Genomic DNA, 26,968 nt, shown 5'->3' on the forward strand with positions numbered 1-26,968 from the left:
TGCATCAGTCACGATAGCTATGAGCTAACTAACGTTTCAAGCTCAAACACCTTATAACTACTACTATTGTCGTGTCCATAAGTTCCCTGGCAGAATACTTGTGAGGACAAAGGTATACAAAGAGGAGAGAACCATTTTAAATCGGGCATTCATGCCGGCTAGCAAGCTATATGTCCCGGCATGTTGATAAGCATGAACCGGTTGGGATTCGATGTTGATAAGCATGAACCGGTTGGGATTCGAATAGACGCAGCCCCACTCGGTGCATCAGTCACGATAGCTATGAGCTAACTAACGTTACAAGCTCAAACACCTTATAACTGCTACTATTGTCGTGTCCATAAGTTCCCTGGCAGAATACTTGTGAGGACAAAGGTATACAAAGAGGAGAGAACCATTTTAAATCAGGCATTATGAGTTTCGAGAATTCTGGCTACCAAGCTAAGCTAAGCTACGTTAGCTAACTTAGCTACTTGTTATATACACAATATACGACACAATGATTTACATTATTACAAATATGGTAACGTGGTTGTGGCTTTTACAAATAGTGGTTAGCTTTAGAGATGAATGGCTATGATCACGGAGCAATGGTGTTAGGTGAAACAGAGACTAGCTCCTCGGCTAGTAGTAACAAGAAGGCTCTCTGCTTCCTGCCGTCTGCCTGTGAGTCTCAGAGCCCCTGCTGCCCTGTACCCAGTGTGACGTCATCATTAAGATGACACACGCACGCTATGAAACCATGGATTAAAATATGCATGTGCGTGGAGGTTGTGGTTTGGTCGACAAAATGTTTGATAAAAACGCTAAAACTGGGTTAATTTAGGCCCCGTTTAGACAAGCGTTTTGTGAACAGAAACCGCAAAAGTCATCTTGCGGTTTCACTTTTAATTTTACGTTTAGACGAGCGTTTTGGAGTGGAATTCTCCGTGCAGACGACGCTGTAACGACGGAGACCCGCTGTCACACGATTGGCGCATATGTCACATGACGTGCTGTGAAGACCCGCCCTACTCTGCCTCTGATTCGCAGACTGTGGATGGGGAATGTGATTGCACCAAAGCAGAGTCACTCACAGACAGTGGGTCCACTCACGCCGCGGGACAGATTCTTGTGTATTTAACCCTTTCACTGCCACACGACAGCCGGTTGTGTGATAGTAAAGGGGTAACCTTCTGTCGTGTGGCAGTGAAAGGGTTAAAAGTACTGCCAATGTAGCCTTCAGGTGATCTCCGTTGATATAAGTCAGACATACTTGCTTTGTTTACGTCTCGGCTACTGGCGCATACCTGCTACCTGTGACGTAAGCAGTACGCGCGACCAGAGCCGTGACAAACCTTTCGTCATCGTTTTATCAGATTTATACGTTTTAACAGTTTAGACGAGAGCGCAAAGCTTTTGCGTTTCTAGGAATTCCACCCTGGAAGGTAGTCTCACTTTTTTGCGGTTTCACCCTGTAAAAACGCCCTTTCCGTATAAACGAAAGGCACATCCGAAAAAATATTTTTGCGGATTCACCTGCTAGCGTTTCCGTCTAAACGGGGCCTTAGATAATCCCCCCCCCCCTCTTCATGAAAGTCACTGTTGCCCTAGTCGCATTGTTTATTGAACAAAAATACAACCTGCAAGTTGGCCTTTAAGAGCTCGCCGTGTAGCTGCCTTTGGGCTGTTCTGTGGTCTGTCTCTATGACGATGCGTTTACAGTGTCTGGCTGACGGCGGTCCGACAGGCGTCCGCTTTGTGATCTTGAACTGGGAGGTTCTGTTTCAGGGGTGATGAATGTTGTAATTGTTTCAGGAGTGAGGCATGCTGTAATTGTTTCAGGGAGGTGAGGAATGCTGTAATTGTTTCAGGAGTGAGGAATGCTGTAATTGTTTCAGGAGTGAGGAATGCTGTAATTGTTTCAGGAGGTGAGGAATGCTGTAATTGTTTCAGGAGTGAGGAATGCTGTAATTGTTTCAGAGCATGTACACCATGCATCTTCAGCTACTAGGTAACAAAATCCTTGTTACAGTTATACATCCAGTCCAAACATTAAAATGGCCAATAAGCACTAAACGTAGAGAAAAGTAGAATTCACATGGTGTTTCTATCAGGGGCGGAGCTAGGGGGTGGCTACCTGGGCTCAAGCCCCGGATGTATTCTGAAAAGCCCCGAATCTATTTAATTTTTTTTTATTTTTTTTTTATACAATTCATCATTGTTACATGAAAATATGTTTGCACCAGATTTAGCAGAAGCTAATTTCCATCTGTGGTCTATCCAGCTGCTAACTGTATTTGAGTGAGTTAAGTCTTGGTGTTATGGTAGACTCAGACCTAAGCTTTAAATCACAATCAACAAGTTGACAAAAACTTAATTCTTCCACCTTAGAAACATAGCTAAAGTACGGCCATTTATAAATCAAAAGGACGCTGAAAACCAGATCCATGCCTTTATCTCAAGCCAACTCGACTACTGTAATGCACTCCTTACCGGCCTCCCGAAAAAATACGATGATAACTATTTTATTGCAATGCACTATTGCATTATTTTATTCTATTTGACTAACTATTTTATTGCACTGCACTATTTTACTTTGTATCAGTGAATCATAGACGCCTGGCCATAAGAGCATTCGGAGCATCTCTGCTCTCCCACTATTGAACTTGGGGGAGCAAAGGTATGATCTTGCTCCACCACTTTTTGATTATATGAAAAATATGATATATCCCCCCCCAATATATAAATCTAACCATAACTACGTTATGGTTAACTGAGTTTTATAGTGAAAAGAGCAGCTTTATTGGTCAAGATTGAAGGCTCTATATTGCAGGAAATTGCACGTACAGGTTCATTAAATTCAAAAAAAATCTGTCGTGGAGGGGGTTGTGCCGGACCCCCTCCAAACCACCCCTTGCCTGCCCAAAAACTAAAAAAAAAATTAAAAAGGAATTAAAAAAAATCTGGGCTAAGCCCCGGATCTCCTACAATCCTAAATCCGCCCCTGGTTTCTATAATACTGTACAGCTTAAGTAAACATTTTTAATATGAACAAATCTCTCCCTAAACGTATGAGTAGATTTATATATAAAAAATATATATAATTAAAGAGAGACTAATGTTGTCACAATACCAATTCTGATTTGAATGATACTCTATACCAAAACAATACACGAAACTGAAACAATACTGATTTGATACCCGGTACCTAATAGATCAGAAACAGAATGTCCACAAGGGTTGATTTGATCAAATTCACAGCAAAATGTACACTCGAGGTGTGCCTTTTCTTTTTCTTTTTTTACTGGCTGTTCTATCTGACACTAGAGCCCCCGTAGTTCGAAGTGATATGCACTTACTGAATTGTAGTTCGAGCTTATTAACCATTTTAAAAAGCACCAAATCGGACCCCTCAAGTAACTTAACTAAATACATTTGTCGTTTTGGAACTTACATTTTCTAATATGCTTGTCATGCTATTTACAATAAAGTTGGCCAGACGCTATGCTACGTATCTCATAATTGAGCAGCTCATCGCCATCCATTAACACATCCAGCGCCAAAAACACTGTCCAGCGTTATTGCCCGCCATGCGTTGACCGCCAGGATCGCTTTACAGCGTGTTTTAGATCAATATTGAATTTTTTCGCCATGGCATTCATAATTCATATACCCACCCCCGGTGCTGCAGCTGGACCTTAGATGTGACTGCAACGACGGCTCAAACCCGATTGTGCGTTTCCTTGTTTGCAAACCATCTGATCAATATATCCATCCAACCTACATAAAGCATTTACTGATGATCGGGGGGGAATTATAAACTACCCCCCCCCCCCCCTTTCCTCTGCGCATGATGAGGCATAATGTATACCGATCATATACAAGGGGCGAAATTGGAGCCCGCCAAGCGCCAATGGCGGTCAGTTTTTACGTTTGGCGAGTGGCAGTGAGAGGTCTGCCCGCCGTGTGGCGGTTACCAAATAGTCGTGTAAAAATAAAAAATCTGCTGTGTGTTTTGGTTTTACGACAGTCGCAGTTTTTGGCAACCCCGTCTCTCACGGCGCGTCATCTCGTTGGCTTGTTTACCAACGTGACATCCGCTACACGCTCTTCTTCTGCTCTGTAGGGAGCTCAGCTAACGTTACGCCCACCTAGCTAACGCCGAGTAGCCAACGTTAGTGAAATGTAATAACGTTAAATAACATTAATCACTGATACAGTATGTGGAACCATATTAAAGGAGTAAGCCGGCCGGTAAAAAGACAACTCACCGCGGAAGAAGTGGCAGCGAGAGCGAGCCGCTCGTTAGCTCACGTTAGCTCTATATGTCCCAGTAAACTAAATAGTTCACTGAGGCGTTGTCTTAAGTAATGTTATATAGCGGGCTAGCAGTAGCTACAGATAGCTCCTGATATCAATGTCTTATAACTTTGATTCAATGCATATTCTAGCTGAGGGCATGCTGAATGTGATGTGACCAAAGCACAGTAACGTTATACCAATAAGGACCAGCTGCAGCGCCGGAGAATTCTTGCATGCTGAATGTAGAGTATAGGGTCCAGCTGCAGCGCCGGAGAATCCTTGCTGGAGCTGGAGGCTACTCGAGTATACACACAGACAGTGGAGCTGTTTGCAGATAGCGAGCATTTTGACTTGTTGCGTGGTGGCGATGTCTCGCAGATAATACAACTACAAGTATGATTATATAATATATAAATTTTATTAAAAAAAAATATTTAAAAAAAAATTTGGCTTGTAAGAAATATGCTTGGCGGGTAGATTCTTCCCATCTACCCGCCACTGGCCGGTGAGTCAAAAAGTTTATTTCGCTCCCTGAATATACATTTGAGTTTTTTGCTGTAGCGTGTGTATGGGGGGGAATCGGCAATCGATAATCTATATACCGTAATGCGTTTGGGCCTATAACTAGCATTTTCGCACAACACTGTTTTATAGCACCTTTTGTATACAGGCTTCGTTGTGTCAGTAGGTTTGCCATCAGCCTTGGCTCTGTACGCAAAGTGGTCCCACAGTAGACTTTGGCAGCCCCTTTTGTTAACTAGTACACAGGGCTCGAAATTAACATTTCTACTTGGTAGCACTAGGGCTGGGCGATATGGCCTAAAAATTAAATCTCAGATCATTTTAAAAAAAAATCCGATTTACGATTTTAATCGATTTTTTTCTCTTGAAAATTAGAAACGCCAAGGACATCATTCAAATAACCTTTGTTTTTATTTGACAAAAAAATTATCAAACCAAGATGAATGTCCCTATTGGGATTGAAGTGCAAACTTAACTTTCACCAATCTTCACTTCAAAAAATTATAATAATACTAATATATATATTAAAGGTTACGCTTGATCAAAGATGAATGTCCCTATTGGGATTAATAGTGCAATAACTTGCTTTTTCACCAAACTTCACTTAAAACAAATAAAAGGTGCCTCTTGATCATCAAACACTAATGAATTTCCCTATTGGGATTAATAAAGTCCAAATCTAACTTTCACCAAACATCACTTTTTGTAAAATAAAAGGTGACTAAATTTTTTTTATTTTTAGAAAATCGATAAAAAAATTTAAATCATTAATTCGAATTAATCGATAATATCGATTAATCGCCCAGCCCTAGGTAGCACTGGTGCTCCCAACTTCAAAAAGTTGGGAGCACCAGCAAAAATTTAGGAGCACCCACCAAAATGTAAGGAGCACCAACAATATATACGTAATATTTTTTTTTATTGATTAACACTTTGGTTGCCTAAGGTTAAATTAATGATATACCATAGATTGCCAGCGCTATTTGTCTATGGAGAAAGTCCCCTTCTTTGCAGGGCTATAACTTTTTAAATTCTATTGCTACATTGCCATTATTAGGGCCCATTCAAAGTCCTATATGTATTGTTCATTGTGTAGCAACGTTACACTTTTTCATTCACATATTCATAGTAAAGTATGGTCTAATGTATAAGTATGTTTTCATCTCTTTCTGCAGCTTTCTCCAGAATGTGATATATAGCCCCAAATGCATTATATTGATGATGAAATACAGTTTGATGGCAATCAGCGCGATATAAAAAATTCCAACTAGACGTACTTCTAGAAGTTACTACACGTCATCTGATGTTGACCGGATGGGCGAGGGGGCGTTTATAATTCCGTGGGCAGCGTTATACCAATCATCTAATGTGGGTCAAATGTTGATAATATCAGTTATTATCGAAGAAGGTAACGTTACACGCTGAAACTCACCCCAGTCTCCGCGCGCCGTTGGGCGATCATCGTCGAGTAGAAATTTTATCATTATGGGATATATTTTTACCCGGTCCATCTCCAGCTTGTATAATGGTATATACGTCCAAATCATGTTGTTTATCGAGTTATTGGCAAGCGATCACCGTGTAGCGTGACGAGCCAGAGTCACATGAACCATAGCGAGCGCCCGGAAGTACTACGGTCGTCATGACAACCTCTATTCAACATCCTGTTTTGGCGATTGCGCCGATCGGCCACCAGATGGCGCTCCTGAACCGCCAGAGAGCTCAGTGGGTCCTGCTGGTGGATCTCAGGCCAGCGGAGGGACATTATGAATCCGATCGCAGATTTTTGAAATATTGATATAAGGACGCTGTACAGCGTCCCCCGGCAACTTTAGCATGGCCAGCAAAGACGTGAAAAGACGTGTCCCGGCACTCAAAGTGTTAAAAAAACGACATAACTACTGTAATGCAGTAAAACAGTGAAAGTAGCCTTAAACTATAGTATAGTGTAAGGCTGTCCCCGAACCCTGTTTTTAGGGTTCGAACGTTCGCCAGGCTTTATCGTAGTTTTTTTTAATAATTTTTTTTTTTATTGTATTATTATAGATCCTACGGAGGGCGGCATTGCATAGTCTATTGGTGAAAAACATGTTGTTTACAGTGGTGGCTGTTCATGTAAACATGTAATTAACACTTTAATCGCCGGAAACGCCGAAACTCGTCATTGCCCGCCATGCTCATTCTGCCGAAGACGCCGTAACACGTCTTTGATATCAATATTTCAAAAATCTGTGATCGAAATTATATTTCTCTCCCGGGGACCTGAGATATACTGCTGAGCTCCACTCAACTCTCTAACGGTTCAAGAGCGCCATCTGGTGGCCGATCGGCAGATCGCCCAACAGGAAGTCATGTGGATGAAGTGGTGCTCACCCATATTTCGTCCGGGCACTCGCTATCATTAGCAGGACTCCATCTTGACACAGTGAACACCGATCGGTGCACATAACTCGATAAACAACATGATTTGGACGTATATACTATTATACAACCTGGAAATGGATCGGATATTTCGACATCCCATAATAGAAAAAATTCTATTCCACGCTCATCCCCCAACGGCGCGAGGAAGATACGGTGAGTTTCAGCGTTATTTTCTAATGTCTGCTATACTAACTGCTCTGATGATCATATGACCCACACTAGATGAATGATATAACGTTGCCCACGGAATTATAAACGACCCCCCGCCCATCCGGTCAACATCAGATCATACGTAGTAACTTCTAGAAGTACCTCCAGTTGAAATTTTTTATCTGGCACCGATCGCTACCAAACTGTATTTGATCATCAATATAATGCATTTGGGGCTATAAATCAAGTTCTGGAGAAAGCTGCAGAAAACGATAAAAACCTACTTATACTTTAGACCGTATTTTAGTATGAATATGTGAATGAAAAAGTGTAACGTTGCTACACCCTGAACAATAGATATAGGACATTGAATGGGCCATAATAATGTCAATTTAGCAATACAATTTAAAAAGTTATAGCCCTGCAAAGAAGGGGAACTTCTCCATAGACAAATAGAGCTGGCTAGGGATGGTAAATTATGAATTTAACCATGGCGATCAAAGCACTCAGAAGAAAATAAACAAGCTACTGCATCAAAGTTACTACTTATGATAAACAATAGCCCTTGCACACCGCAGTCACGTAAGGGGCTAGATAAACAAAGTAGGGATGTCCCGATCGCCTTTTTTTGCTTCCGATCCGATCCCGATCATGCGATTTTAAATATCTATCATCACATAGATCACATTAGTAATCAATTTTGACGCATTTTTGTCAGAAACTGGCAGAGCGAGACAAGCCCATCTGTTGCCTATAATAGTCCGGGGCGCGAGAGCGGAGGCTTTTGTTATTACATTCACCCTGAGAAATGTGCTTCTGCTTCATATGAGAAATATTAAAAGTTTCAATATATGTTTGCACATTAGTATACATTCAGTGTTCGACTTACGTAATGGTCCATTCTGGTCTGAAACGCCGACGATAATCCTCAGTCACGTAACGTTATCCTCCAGGTGGAAAGTTAGTCTGAAAACTTCGCCTCCAGCCTGCTGCTTCATGAGTTTTTCCTCCACGCGGAATCTCCTCCTTGCAAACATTGCAACTGGCTTGACTTTCTATTTTAAAATGCTTAGTTCCAAACCTCTGACATTAAGTCTAGCTGCTCAAGTCAGTGGATATTAACCGTGTTTCGGGAGCGACGTGTTGTTGTTGTGATGTGGTCGCGTGTAGCGTCTAAATTAAAGGGAATGTTTGTTGCAACGGTGAAAATTAAAGGGGAATGTGTTTGTTGTGGATAATTATTCTGCTCTGTGTGACAATAAATACATTAATGATGATATATTATATGTAATTTAAAACCAAAACTAAGGCCTCCGTATGAGTTTAAGACGTGGACATGGTCATGTTTGTTGAATAAAATTTTTCTTTTTTTGACTGCCGATTTTTATTATTATTTTTTCCCGATCCCGGATACTCTGAAAAGCACGTGATCGACGCCGATTCCGATCACGTGATCGGATCGGGACATCCCTAAAACAAAGGCATTCGTTTTGTGGCATTAACGTTATATAGTTAGTGTTACACGTTCAATAACATCAGCATATTATTTACCCAAACAGCAAGTAGCAAGCACTCGTCCTCAAGAGTCTGGCTATTCCCATCATGTCACTGCCATTGGCTCCGCGCCGCGCTCTCACCGGCCGTCTTACCCCACGGATGCGCGCCCGTCCTGGGCATCGGTCAACCATGGTGCTCCCCCCTAAGTGGGAGCACCATGCGCCCCAGCCGTCCCCTTGGGCTTCCGTTGCTCATAAGAGCCCTGAGTTGTACCCATTCTGCAGTCTGTTAATAAAGTTTTCAATCAGGCACATGTATAGAAAGGCTTTGTTTTATTATAACATTCGTAAAATCATTATGACTCGTTTGGTCATCCTCATCTACGTTCTCGGCGGGGAGCTAACGTATTAGCTACGGTAAGTCTGTTGTGCTACTCGCAAGCAGATCAATGGCGGCATTGCCGGAAGTAAAAAAACGAATAAACGCTTGCCGATTGGTGGTAACAGCAGAGGCGGGTGCAAGCGGTGTGACGTAATTGGCAGAATCGCCTGTCAATCAAAATTGTTCTATTGCATTGGTTGAGACCTCTGGTTGAGACAATAGTATCCAGCTACAGGCCGCCAGCAGCCCGGCAGACTATACTGGTTGAGCCGAGCGCCGCCTCTTCACATCGCTTCAACCCCGTGTGCCTCCTTTATTTTTTTTTTCACCGAACGTTCGAACCCATTAATTAATGTCCGAATGTCAGCGTAACGAACGAACGTTCGGGCTCAGCCTTAGTATAGTGTAGACCAAGTAGTGTAGCCTATAGTGTAACTAGGCATGTGCCGGTATGACATTTTGAGGGTATGATAATCTTGGGCAAAAATACCACGGTATTTGGTATGTAAAGAAATCCCCCATTGAACAAAACGTATTACAGTGCACAATAAGCTTTTCTGTAAGTGTTATTTATGAATGTGTGAAGACTGTCTGTATTACACACAGAGGGAACTGTCTGACCACTTTCAAACTAAGTACAGAATATAAAATACTTCCAAATAAACGTTCATGATTATGAATATATAGGCTACATGTCAAAAGGGCATTTTGCTAATGTAATCTACTTGCAAAGATGTGTTATAATATAGCCTAGTACTATTCTTACTATATTAAAACTTTGGATTAATCTTTTGTGGTGGCTCAACATAATTCACACACTGAACTATGTGTTGGGGATAATGGTTCCGCACGGACCATATTATTTGTTACATTGAGTGTCGGCAAACAAGCTCAGAGTGTCAACAGAGTGTTGACGTTGAGTTGATGTTAGCTGCTAGCTGGCTACCCGAATCCACAACAGCTAGGCAGCCAACCGTACAAAATTGTCTCAGCCAATTACATCGATTTGTACAGTTAGTTAGCTCCACTCCATTGTGAATTAAAGGGTAGTCAGCCAGCACAGCCCGTATTAGCAAGCTACAGTTGCTAGTAGGGGTGCACAATATAGATTTTTTGACCCTGATACCGATAACTTTCTGCTCCTAAAGGTCGATACCGATAACCGATAATATATATATATATATTTATTGTATTATAATTATTTTTTTAATGTATATTCCTGTAGTTTTTACCTAACCAGATTTATCATGACATGAGCGTTACTACTATGAACAAAACAAAGCCAAGAGAACAGTTTTGACTCTTCAAATAAAGTGATTATATTTATTTTTCCAAATAAATATAATTTGAGTCAATCACAATCCGTCAATGTCATTAACAATGTGTTTCCCTGAACAATGAGTGAACTAAAAACCAACAGGTATTGTGCTTTGTCAGGACTCGGCAGATAAACATTTGACGCTATAGGAGACTGTTGTGATTTTTGCACAATAAATATTCAACTTTCTCTTTTGAGACTCCGCCTCAGACTCTTATCATTTGGCACTAAAAGCTAAACATTGTCACCGATATGGCTGTCCGCAACATGTCATTAATTGTGTGGGAGAGGTAACTTAGATCAGTGACCACATTAGCGTGAGCTAGGTTAACGTGAGCTAATTTTAGATGGAAACAAGGCAATATAATGTTACTGGTGAAAAAGTGATTTACCTTGGAATACTCCTGTGCCAACTCGCTGTACTTTGCTTGCAGGTCTGCAGCCATTATTGCTGGATTATGAATAGCCCCAACTTTAGCCAAGGTAACGTTAAAGCTAAAACTAGCTCTCGGTTAGCTGTTCAGCTAATGCTAATAACACCAGCACGCGAGCCCATCAGAGCTCCCCGTCAACAGCGCTCTGTCGGGACGATGGCATTTAAGAAAGTATCTGCTGTTAAAATGACAAATGGCATTGACACTTTAATTCACGGTCGATTAAAAACATGTTTGTTTTATAATGCTCACTCAGCAGACCGCAGTGTTGTTGATAAATTAAGTCATTTTACATTTACATTTAGTCATTTAGCTGACTCTTTTATCCAAAGCGATTTACAAGTTCTGTACGACAAGCCATCAGGAAGGGCACAACTCTATCAGCTGAGTAACAATGTTCATCAAAGTGTTGAGTGCTACAGTGTAGGTTAGTTTATTAGGACAAGTGCATGACAGTATGGTTAGTTAGGGTTAGATTTTCTTTTTATTTATTTATTTTAATTCAGATAATGGTTGAAGAAGTGCGTCTTTAGTCGACGGCGAAAGATTGGACGTGTTTCGGCTGTCCTAACTGGGGAGGGTAGTTCATTCCACCATTGTGGGGCAAGGACTGAGAATAGGCGGCTTCTCTTTGATGACCCTCCCGGAGCTTGGATAGGAGTAGGTCTGAGGTGGCCAGAAGATGCAGAGCGTAGGGGTCTTGAGGGTGTGTAGTTAGAGACCATTGACCGGAGGTAGGCGGGAGCGGTTCCCTTTGCCGCACGGTATGCTAGGTCGAGGGCCTTGAAGCAGATTCGTGCAGCAATGGGGAGCCAATGCAGGTCCCTAAGAAGTGGGGTGACATGGGCCGACTTCGGTAGGTTTGAGATCAGGCGGGCCGCTGCGTTCTGAATGAGTTGAAGAGGCTTAGTGGCAGTGGCCGGGAGGCCAGCGAGCAGTGCGTTGCATTAGTCGAGGCAGGAGATGACTGTTGATTGGACGAGGAGTTGGGTGGCTTCTTTTATCAGGAAGGGGCGGATCCTTCTGACGTTGCTCTCAGGAGGAATCGGCAGGTTCTGGTTGTCGCTGCGATGTGAGCAGAGAAGTTCAACTGGTCGTCGAGGACAACACCAAGGTTCTTGGCGGTCGGGGACGCTGTCACAGCTGCATTCTCGACTGATGGAAAGGTCGGTCAGGGGGGAGGATTTGGCCGGCAGGTGGAGCAATTCTGTTTTGCTTAGGTTCAGTTTGAAGTGGTTGGTCGTCATCCAGGCGGAGATGTCGGACAGACAGGCCGAGATCCGCTCAGAGACGTGGATATCTGAGGGAGGGAAGTATCGTCGGCATAACAATGGTAGGAGAAGCCATGCAACGTTACCCGGTTACCCAGTGATTTAGTGTAGAGGGAGAAGAGAAGAGGTCCTAAAACCGAGCCCTGGGGGACACCCGTCCGCAGGGGGCGGGTGGCCGACAGGGTCCCTCTCCATGACACTTGGTAGGAGCGGTCATTGAGGTATGATGACAGCCATGTCAGCGCAGAGCCAGCCACTCCCATTCCTGCGAGGGCCGCGAGGAGGATCTGGTGGTTGACTGTGTCGAAGGCTGCAGATAGATCTAGGAGAATCAGGACAGAGAGGCCTTTCGCTTTTGCTAAGTGAAGTGCCTCTGTGACCGCAATGAGGGCTGTCTCTGTGGAGTGACCAGTCCTGAAGCCTGACTGATTAGGGTCTAGGAGGTCATTCTGTAAGAGATAAGCAGTAAGTTGGTTGGATACAGCACGTTCAAGTGTTTTAGAAAGGAAGGAGAGAAGAGAGACAGGACGGTAGTTGCCTATGACGGTAGGGTTCAGGGATGGTTTTTTTATGAGGGGCGTGACTCTGGCTTGTTTTAGGGAGGTGGGGACCACCCCCGAGTTGAGTGAGGAGTTTATGGTTGCAGTTAGGAATGGGAGGATGTCTGGTGCTATGGTCTGGAGGAGTGGGGAGGGTAGCCGGTCCAGCTGGCATGTAGTCGGACGGTTCGACGTTACCAGTGTCAGGGTCTCGGCTTCTGTAATGGGAGAGAAAGATGATACGTCATATGGTATCGGAGCGCAGAATTAGAGGGTCCTCGCTGATACCAGCATTTTAGGCAGCATCGGTATCGGAACAACTCTAGAAACAACTATTACTTGGCATTTATAGGACAGCACGTCTCGAAAAGAATTAAATAAACCAAACAAATCATCTGTCAAACATCTTTAATTTAGCAAACGCCTCGTCAATAGGTACAAGCCGCGCCGGTTCCCGAACTGCAACTTTGTTGGTAAAAGACTACACGCCGCCGGTTCCTTTGCAGCTGGCTTTGGATTCGCAGCAGCTTAGCCTTTAGCTGCTCGCGCGCCGTCGTCGGATTTTAATACACCATCGTAGCGGTGGTGATGTTTCAGGTGACTTATTAGGTTGGATGCGTTATAGCTTGTTGCCCCTTTCCCTCCTCGTGGAACTTCTGCATTTGTTACAAATAGCAAGCGAACTGTTTTCCTCTGAAACTTTGAAAACGTCCCACACTACCGACGATGCCATGTTTGTTTACCATCTGTGCTGCTTCTGAAACTACGTCACAGCCAGGCATGACAAAGGGAGCGCTGGATTTGTGAAAAACTCCCTCTTCCTAAACCACACGCTATCAGTCGTACCACAGTACTGGCAAAACTAGCACTCTGAGATTCTCACGAATGTAGAGTGCGGTAAAAATTGAATCCATTATTATTATTATTATTATTATTATTATTATTATTATTATTATTAAAATGGGAGGAGCCTAGAGTAAAAACAAACGCCCTTCATCCCAATCCACCCACACCGGATTTATTTTAACCAAAAAATGTATTATATATTATCGGAGCTATCAATAATGTTATCAGGTTTATCGGGATGATGTCATAATTGCTGATATCGGCCCGATAATTATCGTGCATCCCTAGTTGCTAGGTAGCTAACGTTAGCCAGCCGAAGATCGGTAGCTAGCTAACGTTAGCCACAGCTAGGCCTGCCGCGATAAGCAATAAATCGATTAATTGCTGCGATAATTAAAATGAATGCAATGATTTTGACGGGCGCGATTAATTGCTATTTGCGCGTTTGTTTTAATGAGGCGGAACCAGTGCCCCTTGTCAGTCACTGTCCGTGTTGGGAGGCGGGCCGCTGACGTTACTAGAGTACAGCACGGGAGCTCCGTGGGGCAACGCCACATAGACATTTCTCAATAGTGTTGCTCCTTTTAACCAAGTAGCATTATTTGTAGTGTAACGTTAGCTATTTTTAGACCCAAGTAGTTACTCGCTACTGCCCGGAGAAACTGGACTGATAAATAAAGATGAAAGATAGAGCTTTGATTCTCATTCCATGCTAACAACATTAGCTAAATAGCTAACAAACGAAATACAACGTATAGCATAGCTACAAGTACAACACAGAATAACGTTAATACAATTACATGCATCATTGTTTACAATGAACGGGTGGGGCTAGTCAAAGGACTGGACACGGGGACAAGTTAAACATGAATTAATTTATTATAACCCTCCGGTAGTTTCGAGTCGTGCTGCAGTGCTTACGCACCACAGCTATTCTCTTATATACTGCTTTGACGCTTCCTCCTCATCGTTGATTGCCTGTAGTAGCTGCATCTAACGTTAGTAGCTAACGTTAAAACTAACCTAAAGTTAGTTGTTCACCAACAATTTGTTTTATCATTAGCTCAAAAACGGAACCGGACGAGACAAGTTGTCGGCTCATAGTTTCTGCTTAGGATAATCACAACAATACTTCCGGTCCGGTCGGTGGGCTTCAAAATAAAAGTCTAAAACACCGGAAAAGACGGAGCGGTGGGCTTCAAAATAAAAGTTTTGGGAAATAAATTTCTCAAAAAAAATGCTCTAACCGGTCGCAATAATATCGCTTATGGCGATATTTTCGGGGGCAATTAATCGCCCAGCAAAATGTGTTATCGTGGCAGGCCTAGCCACAGCGGCAAAACGAATTTAAATTATGTTATGAGCTATCGGTAGCTAACCAGCTAGATAACATTAGACAACGCCTCATGTATTAAACTAAAGACAAGTGAATAGTTTACTGAGCCATTGTTTAATGCTTCAGTGATGTTAAAAGAAGAGCTGCACGCTTGCTATCTCTGGTGCAAATGAGATGGGTCTGTGAGGGGGAGGGCACTGCGAGCAGCGGGTGTGCGTCAAGCTCACGTTTGATTGGTTAGAATGGTCACGGTCAACTCACAAGGCACATACTGAGTGATAGACAAACTAGCGAATGGACAGAGAAAGGGACAAGGGGAGGGGGAGGAGGCCGCACGAATGCTCTCAATTATATTTTGAGGTTGCACAGATAGAATTTCGGTCGCATATGCGCCCAAATCGGTCGCAATTTCGAGCCCTGGTACAGGTTGTGGCATTTTTTCTTAACACTTTGTATGCCACTCACGGCTTTTCGCGGGTTTACCCCCCGACCGCTGAATGCCACGTCACGAGTATTCTCAGTCAATATGGGTTATACTGTACACACGGTGGATCAATACAATTATCGATTTTTTCGAATGGCGATCGTAAATTGGAATAAACCATTTGGATACCATCTGACCTCAGGTAAGGAATCTATATTATCAGTGTTAGGATAATCAGACTCGTTTTCACGGATATATAAGAGTTTATGTGATATGTGATATAGCTGTTTTGACTGTAAAAGCCATGAGGAAATAAGAGCAGCGATTATCAGCGCGCGGCACGAGCGTGCGTGCGCACACATATACTATCGATCATCTAGCGTTTATTTGAAAACGATTCATAAATAGGCCGACAAATGACAACGTTCTGGAATATACCAGTAAAAGGCGATTATCATAGGCATGGGTTGTTTTTTCCGCGAAAACGGGTGATTTTCAAAATGCTATCAAAAGGAAATGAAGCGATAAAAAAACAATCTGCCTTGACAATGTTGACTGGAAAATGATTCTTTGTTAAGCGACGGGCAGATTAGACACATAGCCATAATTTAAAACATAGATTAGGCGATATTAACGTTAACATTGGGAGTGGATGGTGGCATTCCAGCCGGTAAAAAGGAAAACACGGCTGGCGCTCAAAGTGTTAAAGGGGATATGCATTATAAATGGCTTTTTTCTGTCTAGCATGGTTTTATAGTAATAGGGGTTAGTATCAATGGGTCTGTGTTAGGGGTGGAACGGTATGCATTCGAACCGTACACCGTTCGGCACAACCTCCACGGTTCGGGGCGTGTGGGTATTGTTCGGTTCAGGGGATGCAAACAAATTAAAGTTGTCTTCATTTGGCACGGAGAGGTGACGCGCCGGCTGTTGGCTGCAGCAGCAGGTGCTGTCAGTTCGTAGAAAGTGCGTGGAAATGGCAATCGCAATATAAATCAATCTTCATTACGACTTTAAAAACATTTGGCATTAACATTACATACATACACGTTAGCACTGTTTGTGACATCAATACACGTTGGTAGCCCGCCAGCTCCAATACAGCCAGTGAAATCATTATCAGACATCAATGAAATGTTACCGTAGCTAGCAGAGGATAAAATGGGAGTCTGAGGCGGGGTGTCGAAAGACGATGACGTTTATTCAACATCCAAGAAGGCTAACATTGTGTTTACTAACTCCAACCGGGACTATTGCCGCTTTCCCACTGTATGGTATCAACTCGATTCAACTCCACTCAACTTCCACTGTAGGTAGAGTCGAGAACGAAGGTACCACACACCTAAATTGTCCGTGCGGACTCCCAACCCATAGACAGTTCCGTGTGTGAATTACATTAATCCACCACTGTTTCACAATTACTGTGTTGCACTCAATATTTAAATAATGTTAGTCTAAATAAATGTAGACAAACAATGTACGTATTTTAAAAATAGAATGAACAGAGTAGTGTTGTTTTGAAACAGTAGGCCTACAGTGTGTGTGTTAGTTTGATTTATGCTGCATTTTATATTGATGGCCTGCTACATAATTTTTTTTAATTTTTTTTTAATAACACTGACACTTTTCCTTTTGATAAGAAATTCAGCCATATTCCTTTCATTGTATTTCAAATACTGCACTTTAATTTCAAGCGGAAAACTAATCTTTCCATTAAGAACTGACAATCAGGGAATTTAAACATTGTTGACATTGTTTTTTTGTGTTTATTTTAAAGAAAGGAAAGTCTAGTGCTGGTTGAGCATATGCATACTTTATGGTGATGGTCTTTGTCTATAATGTGGCCACAAAAATAGAAATGTTTAATTATTTTGTTTGTTTGCACTAAGTTAATACTTTGACAAATGTAGCCTATATTTTTCAGTCAGTTTGGTCTTTGTGTGCCAAAGATTATTTAAGGCAACTTTTTTTTATTTTTTTTTCAAGAAAATGAGAAGCATGTTTACATTTTTGGAGTGTTACATATTTTTTTTTAATAAAAAACAATGTATATCGAACCGAACCGAAAACCGTCACCACAAAACCGTGATACGAACCGAACCGTGTATTTTGTGAACCGTTCCACCCCTAGTCTGTGTCTCTAATTACCATATTGACTCATCAGTCTAGTCATGAGTTCACGAGATCTTCCCTCACTCAACTAAGCTGTTCTGATTTTACGGTATTGCTGACGTGAATAGGGTACTGATTTGCATAACTAACGCCCCCTCTATGGTTGACGGCGACAGCAGAGAGAGTGGAAATATCACTTCCTCAAACAGAGCGAGGCAGAGAGCGCATAGTGTAACCTGACACTTCCTCAAACGGGTTTTGACTGCGAGCAGGGAGCGGATGAGTGAGAGAGGGAGAGATAGAGAGGGAGAGAGAGAGAGGGACCCGTCTTCTCTCACACACACGCAGCGTTTACAGTGTTCCGTGCCTCTGTGTGTCCCCCTCTCTCTCTCCCTCGCAGTCGAGCACCAGCATATCACTGTAATATCTTTGTGCATGCTCCCACACGCACGCCCGTATTCTGATCAGTACAATAATAATCACAGGGGTATATATTGTCATTTGAAACAAGTTACCAATGTATTGTCCTGTGGGATTATGCCCCCCCCCCCCCCATGGCGAAATTAATTAGTATCGCCCTCAGTCTCTCTCTATCGCTCTCTGTGCCAGTCGCATACTGTGTGGATGACTGTCACTCAAAGTGCTTATGGGCGGAGCCAGGCCAACACAGCCTGAAATCCAAAGTGAGAAAAATGTGGCTTTTGATTACTTGATTAGAAATATAAAACAAATATACAAAAATGTTTTAATAAAAGCTTACAGATGTGTTCAATAGACTCGGAATTATGTAAAGTTGTCCAAATAGTGCTAGGAATAGCAATGCAGGACCTGGAGGTGTTATTTCTGAAGTGTTGAACAATGTATTGAAAAAGTACCAGAATGTATTGAAGGACCACAACCACAATGGAAATACACTTTTAGCTGTATTGTGTTTATCCTCTATTACTTTTCTTAAGAATGTGTATGAGAAGCTTGATTTTTTTCCAAAGTTTAATTTAATTAAATCAATCGACCTACAAAAGTCCTAGACTAGTACAAACATAATCCCTCTCCATCATCACTAGGGATGGGTACCGAATTCGGTACTTTTGAGGCACCGAACCGAAACACGTCGGTACTACAGAGTATCGAATCAAGTGAGAAACCGAAAAAAAAAAGAAAATACAAAAAAATATTTTTTATTTATTTTATTTTTTAAACTTTTTGTACCTTTTTTTTGTACTTTTTTTTCATGTCAACGTTCACACGCACAATATGACTTGATTCAACAACAAAGCAGTCGGAGCAATGACAAGCCGAAAACTGTCGAAATTGTAGTTATTTGAAGTTTGGATTTTTTTTTTACGACCGAGGTAGGTACATTACATTTCTTGAGACTAAAGTACCGAAAAAAGGTACCGTTGGGTACCGGTATCGATTCACAGGTACCGGTATCGGTTCAAATGTGAAAGGTACCCATCCCTAATCATCACTGAAGACCCACTACAGTGTGTGGTGATGTGTGTCTATCTGAGACCCCTCCCTCTGCCTGCACTTTCTTTCTTTCTTTCTATTTTGTTGTTTCAGGACTTTTCTGGGAGTCAACCTTTGGGCAGTGAGTGCACGATATGTGTGTGTTGGGTCATGTATCCCCTCCCTACTGGCCATTTCCTCCGGAAAAACGATGAACAATAAACATTTGCACCGGGTTGAATGAACCCTTTCACTACCACACTACAGAAGGTTAACCCTTTACTATCACTGTGATAGTAAAGGGTTAACCTTCTGTAGTGTGGTAGTAAAGGGTTAACTTTCTGTATTGTCGCAATGAAAGGGTTAACCATTTGGTAGTGCAGCAGTGAAAGGGTTAACAGGCTGCTAGTGGGCAGTCCATGGTTCTCTGCTCCCATCTTCAAAGAGAAAAAGGTGACTCATTCGCTCCTCAACTCTCTTTTTCTACCCAAAGTTGAACCTAAAATATGTTTCGGACAAATTTTTTGCTGCCAGATTGCCATATTTCCAAATCTTGAGTCATATTTGATTTGCAAAGCCCAATTTTAACCCTTTCACTACCACACTACAGAAGATTAACCCTTTACTATCACACTACAGACGCTGTCGTGTGGCAGTGAAATGGTTAACCTTCTGTATTGTCGCAGTGAAAAGGGTTAACCGTTTGGTAGTGTGGCAGTGAAAGGGTTAAAGCTGTATCAGTCGGCGTCGAACAATGACGTTTTGAAAGTTGTATATCGGTCAACATCAAATAATAACGTTTCAGCAGCCTGTATAAACACACATTGTTTTGGTGATGCTCTAGAAAGCTGGAACCGCTTATTATTCTAGTCTTCAAGCTGAACACCAGAGAGCGACTATGTCATCAAGAGACTCCTCCTGGAGCTGCTCCACAGACGGTGAATAGTGGAACATCTCCCAGGACACCGTCACATTATCCACGCTGATTGTGGGATATAGATGCATTTTCTGATTCAGAGCCGTAAGCCCTACATTTAAATCAAATTAATTCGGATGTAATGGCTCAAGCAGTCCAGAAAGTCGGTCACTTAATTCATTGTTGACCAATTCATGTGGCACCTCATGGATAACAGATTTGCCATGAGGACCTATGAAATCTTTTAGCCATTTACAATTGTTTTAAAAATCCCCCTACTACCCCTAGGCTGTTCATTTGATTAACATGAAGCGTACTGTGTCATCTAGGGACCAATACGTTTTTTACATGTTAAATGTTTAGATAGTTGATGGGCTACCAGATCCAATCGAATTTCACAAATATGCATTGATCACATAAATGGCATAATCATACTCCCTTATTCAATAACAATGCACTCCTGATTGGAAAACGACCTATAAGATTCCCTAGATGGGAAAAGCAGGGCATACACACATGTTTTCAACAAACAGGGTTTTTGTAGTTATGAGGAAATACACAAAAAATGTAATCTCACCAGTTCCACATATTATTTTTACGCACAGTTGTTATGTTTGAAGGCTCACAGTGTTCCATTAAGGATACCAATTGTACACCACAGATACCACAAATTCTTCTATGAAAGAGAGACATCGAGAGGTTTTGTATCAGATTTGTATCATCAATTACTAACGTCCTCGTATGAAATCCTCCACCTAGACTCAGTCTGGAGGAGGGATATACCAGACCTGGAAATACATTTTGATTGGCAAGAAGCCTGGGCAAATGTTCGACTTGCGTCACGGAACCCGGACCATCAACAAATCAATCTTAACTATATTCATAGGACATACTTGACTCCTATAAGACTGAACAGAATGGGTCTTAAACAAGACGCCAAATGCTCCTTATGTACAAATGGGGATGAGGGTACATTTATGCACATGTACTGGGACTGCCCACCAGTTAAGATATTCTGGAAAGAAGTGACCCAGCAATTATCAAATCTCTTAACTCTGAATATACCTGTACACCCCTCTGTATTACTGTTGAATGATGTTTTTGAGTGTGCAGTACCTATACAGCTAAAGAGATTGGTTTTATCTGGTATCACAGCGGCTAAAAAGCTGATAGCATCACGATGGTTTCAACCGGAAAAAATTTGCCGGAAGGTCTGGATTCTTACATATCTCGATGTGATTTATCTAGAAATATCTACAGCAAGAATTTTGGGTGTTACAATGTGGTTAGAAGTGGTGGAGAGAATAAAAGCTAGCATATAATTGTAGTGCCTGGTTAGGAGCGAATGATAATGGCAGGATTATCCAAGGGGGGGCCCGGGGGGGGGGGAGCTAGCGAGAGCATATGTGTATAGGGTATTAGATAGCAAGTATTAGGTGTATATCTTGTATAATACATTTATTTAAATGGTGATTTCATTGGATGTGCACTGTTAATTAATGCTTGTATATCTAATTTTATGTTATGTTTATGTGTTTGTTTAAAAAATAATAAAAAAAAAAGATAGTTGATGGGCTACCAGATCCAATCGAATTTCACAAATATGCATTGTAAACCAGGAAGTGATATTACTAGTGCATGTTTTGTCTGATCACCAAACGCACAGATATGTTTGTACTACGCTAGCAAGGAGACCTGTGAAGTTATTATTATTAGTTATGGTGGCATTATTCTCGCAATACTAAAAACATGAACTACTCAGTGGCTCCAAACATGAAAATGTACTTGAGTCTTCCCTTTTGTGAAATACATTTTGTTCCCCTACTCCTGGGCTGTTCACTTGATTCTCATTCAACTTCCCACACTGCATCTAAAGGATACTACATTTATATACAGAAATAAAATCAAATAAAAACCTCATGAAGATGGTTGGTACGGTTTTGCCACATTAGGCGTGTGGTCGAGAGGTGTCATTGAGGGATGTTTCAGGGATATGTACACTGCTGTCGGTCTAGTTGCTATTCATCAGTCGCCCACCTCGGCACAAATAGACCACTGCAACACTTCCGGTATTCTGAAATCATGGGAGAGAGGGTAGGGGGGGAGAAAATGAATGAATGTGGATGAGAGCCTTGACATTAAGTGGTTGTAGTTACAGCTGTGGGGGTGTGGGAGACATGATCCAATAGACTTTTATACGCCAGGAAGTGCAGTGGTCTATTGCACCTATATCAAGCGCTGCCTTCTTTTCTCAATCCTCCAATTACAACCGTTGCTTCCCTTGGACGGACAAAGTTACCAAAGTTTGTCAGAGGAAACAGTTGTGATTTTAGGATCAAGAACAGAGGGTGGGATTTGAGATCGGTCAATTGCACCCCTGACTGTCCTGGTTGGGGGGGGGGGGGCGGGCGTGTGTCTCTCTTTGAATTGCCCTCCCGAGCATCCTTGTCTTCTTCACGGAGAGTCGAGGTCATACTCTTGTTTTTTACCTTGACATCTATCAAATAGCATTCGTACTGCAACCTAGACCCAGCCCGGCCCTCGGCACACTTTAGTGTCGTCACGATACCAAAATCTAGACTTCGCTACTGATACCAGTATCACGATACCGGTTCTAAAAGATACCACGGCAAAAACCTAAAATATCAGAACATTTTATAGATTATTTATAAAATATTTAGTTATTAATAAAATAATGCTGTTGAATGTGTTATGTGTATTATGTGTTATCTCTCCACTCCACACTATATTGGTGCTTGTGCCAGCACAGGAAATACGATTTTTTTTAAAGATGATATATATATATATATATATATATATGTAAATATATTTTTGCTCTCTCCTCCACAGGGAGCTGACAAAGAGCGGAAAGGACCGGATGGCCTCAGCCCCCTGCAAGCCGCCGAGACTGATGCCATCAAGGCTCTCCTGAAGTGAGACACCACTACGCAGAGGCAGACGAATGGACAGACGAGACGGATGCAATCATCCCCGGACAGTGAAGACGGACTCTCCCCCTTTCCCCTGAAAACGACCCCCGTCTTTAGCACCGCTTTTGTCTGATTTTTTTTTATTTTTTTGTCTGGGAGGGTTCATTTTGTTTGGTTTGTGGTTTTCCTTTCCCCTTTTTTTATTACTTTGTTTGGGGTTTTCTCTTCCTCGTTTGCCTCTTTTGGTAGCCATTGAACAGATGGACTTGTCAATTATTTCTCCCTTAGGGACCAAACACTGAGGGGAAACCACCCACACCTGGACCCTGAACAACACAGCGCTGATTTAAAACGGACTGCACATTTTAAAATAAACAAGCGAAGCTTAGCACTAAACTTTGGCTCTTACCTACAGTCCTCCCTTTAAAAAAAGAAAAAAAGAAAAGAAAATGTCGAAAAAAATCTAACAAATTAGTAATATTTCAATTGTGTGTTAATATTTTTTACTACTTCCGATATTGAAAGTATTGTGTGGCCACTTGGTAATCCTATGAACTGCAATTGCACAGTAGTACTGTACTAGCTAGATTCGAGAGAACGGTTGTAAAGTTTCATTCTATTTACCTTTCATCATGACGGTGGCCTCTCTCCGCTCTCCCTTGTGTGTTTTTGTGTCTGCTGCCCTTTTGTAGACTCAAACGTCTATCAATCTTTAAATATGGAGATGTACAGTAGGAAGGAACAAGTCTTTTTTGATTGTCCCAACCTACTTGTCCCTTCGATTCACATATCATGCAGAATTAATGACCAAGGTTACCCCGGTAATGTAAATTACTAAATATATTTTCTTTGACCAATCACCATGCTGGCTATTTAAAAAGTTTGAATGTTTCAACATTGAATAATTTTGTCACTGAAACCATTGCCGTAGCAAATTATAACATCACATTGAATTAATTACAATTTTTTCACCCCTTTTTGAGTGTTAAGTGAAATCCCTAGTTACTGCAGCCTGTCGGTGTGTTTTTTTATTAAGATTTCAACTTGACGACAACAAAAAAACATTCTAGAAGTTCCTGTATTTCCTGTCAATTGTTGGCAAACACTGAAGTGGGGAAATAAACCATAGTCCAAGCTGTTCCCATAGCAACATAATTCTACTGAAAGTCTATTAGACGATCCACGTGGGCTCTAAATGGTAGGTATTTGGTGTAAGGTTGAAACTGTGGCTAATAAGGTTTTGATTCAATTAGCAGCCCTGCCCTTTTCCGCTGCATGTCAGAACTTCCTCTGCTTTTTATGCTATAAAAAAAAGAAGGAAAATGGTCACAGTCTTCTCTTGGTTGCTTTTGAAAGAATTACTACAATGCAATAGAAAAAAATGCTCTCTTGCTGACTTTGTTGTGACAAAAAGTCTGTAAAAAAAAATAAAAAAAATATTAAAAGATCTGTATTTTTTTTTTATATAAATCGACATTTCCTTCAAAAATATTGTTGCATTGAGTTTGCAGTGCACTTAGTACAGGCCATGATTGAACTGATTGCTTACCTAGAAACCTACCACTGCTGAGCCTCTCACCACCAGGCTCCAGAACAATCCAGTGGGGAAAGTGTTCAGCCTTCAGAAACCAGGATACATGGGCTTTTCCTAAATAGGGAATTGGAAGATTTATGTCTTCCTATGTTCTACTGTTTGTACATCATATCAAAAGTTTCATTAGCCAGTTATGCATGTACTGGCCAGCATATGAATCTAGCCCTAGAATGGCTGCTATTCCATATTATTGCATGTATTTCATATACAGCCATAGAATACTTATCTTTTGGGGGGGGGGGGGGAGTGGTTTGGCATCTAATTTGCAGCGCTCTGTGTGAACTCTCCCAATAATTAATTCCTGCGACTGGCCAGTCAGCTCTTGTCATATAGCAGGCCTATTCGCCTTGTGGCCCGCAAGAGGCTGCCTGCAAATCTAGGTATTTTTAAAGCACAGGGGGCGACAGTGACTCAGGAAGTAGAGTGGTCGTCCGGTAATCTGATTGTTCCCTGTTCGATTTGGCTCCTCCCTGCAGCATGTTGGAAGTGTCCTTGAGCAAGACACTTAACCCCCAACTGCTCCCGATGAGCAGGTTGGCACCTCGCATGGCTGCCTCCACTGTCGGTGTGTGAATGGGTGAATGTGAGACATAAGTTGTAACGCGCTTTGGATAAAAGCTCTATACAAATGCAGTCCATTTACCATTACATGTGCTGTGATTGGCTGTAACTTGTTGCACTTCTGTATCAAGCCTTGTAACCATAGCTTTCATATTGGTTTGTATGGATTGGCTGCTGTCTGGAATTGATTTCAATTACACAATTAAAGGTGAAAGAAAAGGGATGCACGTGATTAGTTTATTCCATGTAGTAATATATATATATATATTCATATTATACTGTAAGAGTTATTTGTAGCCATTAATTGACAATGTATTCTGTGTGGCTCACGAACCCCCAGTGCTTTTCTTATTTGGCCCACAGGCTATTGAAGTTGAACAGTTTTCTGCAAAGTTTTGGCAGAAAATTTTTATTTTGTCAAATCTCCACTTTTCCACCAGATTCACACAGACCACATCCTGTGTACGCGGCAGGAGGTTGAACACAGCGGCACCAATCATGTGAAAACGTCTGTTAATCACAAATGAGGGGCAATTGTAAACGCACCTGGCTCATCAAATGGAGGTTTCCACGTGATTGGTGCTGCTGTGTTTGACCTCCTGTCGTGTGTTGTACACAGAATGTGGTCCGTGTGAATCTCCTGGAAAAGTGGAGACGGTTTACTAAATATACGTTTTCTGACAGTATTTACAAAGGAATTTGATTCTACAGTCGCAGCAGTTAATTATTCGATGACTAAACACAGAGCGCAACAAATTATAATGCCGTGGGGGTGAATCCTCCCCCAAAAGTTGCATGGAATATTTTCTTTGACTGTAATATCAGCCATTCTAAAGCCAATGAAACTCATAACCTTTGATACAATGCAAGATTAGCCATTTCCTCAGTAGATTAATCTGATTTAATAATTATACTGTGAGCTGAGCTGTACTGTATCGTGTTTCATTTTTTTGGGGGATACAAACCAATATACACTTGGATTGTATTTACTCAGTTTATTTATTTATATATATATATATCAGGGACAGTCCATATCAATCAACAGTTATACATTTATTAGGGGTGTAACGATTCGACCCCACTTCGATTCGATTACGATTCTTCAGGCAATGATTCAATGCATCATGAAATATCTTCATTTGACCACGATTCGATGTGATTCGATATATTTTCTATCAGTTATTAATTCCCCCAAAAAATTTGAATACACAAATGTGGCTGGAGGAACTGATTCACAGCATGAATGGACTATAGGTCAATAATAGGGTAAATATTTGACCCCACAACGATTCTATTCGATTACGGTTCTTCAGCCAATGATTCAATATTAATTTGACCACGATTAGATTCTATGCGATTCGACTTTAGGATCAATGCATTGTTACACCCCTAACATTTATAAATGAATACAAATAAAAAACTAAATATGCCAACATTAGCAGGGTTGCTAGTTTTCAGTTGTATACAGAGGTGCAGTCGTAATATCAGAACTGCCTGGACGCCACGTGCACGCGCGCTCCCGCATGCGCATTCATGTTCCCTCGCATGCGCACAGAACAGATGATTATTATGCATAAATAGTAGGAAACATGTTTGTATAGGAAATTACTAGTTTTAGTTTAGTTTTTGTAAATAGTGCCTTGAAATAGAGAAGCTGAAAAAGGTAGCAGGATGTAGCCTTCAATATACCTATAAAGAAATTATATTGTCAACCGATATCAACAGCATGCAGCGAATCCTTGGAAAACGCGTTGTCGATATGTTACCTGTCCCAGGGGAGGACACAGATAGGCATGTTTTCATATTGTCACTGCATCGGCAGGGAAACAGCGACCGTTTAACAGTTAAAAACAAGCTTCTCAACGTCCATATCTTGCACTATGCAACCATCACGGAATGCTGTTCCCATCGCAGCCCCGGCGGTGTTAGAGGCAGAACTAGCGTAACGCACTGTTTCGGCGTAGAGAGAGTGTACGT

The 26,968-nt window shown here is 41.7% G+C and overlaps 1 protein-coding gene across 1 annotated transcript in view; it reads left to right on the forward strand.

Moving 5' to 3' along the window:
• The window catches only part of mtpn (myotrophin), a 109,060-nt gene extending 84,764 nt beyond the window's left edge, over nucleotides 1–24,296 (forward strand). The window contains exon 4 of the mRNA XM_084330059.1: nucleotides 22,757–24,296. Coding sequence (XP_084186185.1) covers nucleotides 22,757–22,843 — 87 coding nt within the window. The 3' untranslated portion in view covers nucleotides 22,844–24,296. The remainder of the gene's footprint in view (nucleotides 1–22,756) is intronic.
• The last annotated feature ends 2,672 nt before the right edge of the window (nucleotides 24,297–26,968 follow it).

The sequence above is a fragment of the Notolepis coatsorum genome, assembly GCF_963971535.1.
Source record: "Notolepis coatsorum genome assembly, chromosome: 15".
In the NCBI taxonomy this organism is placed as follows: Eukaryota; Metazoa; Chordata; class Actinopteri; order Aulopiformes; family Paralepididae; genus Notolepis; species Notolepis coatsorum.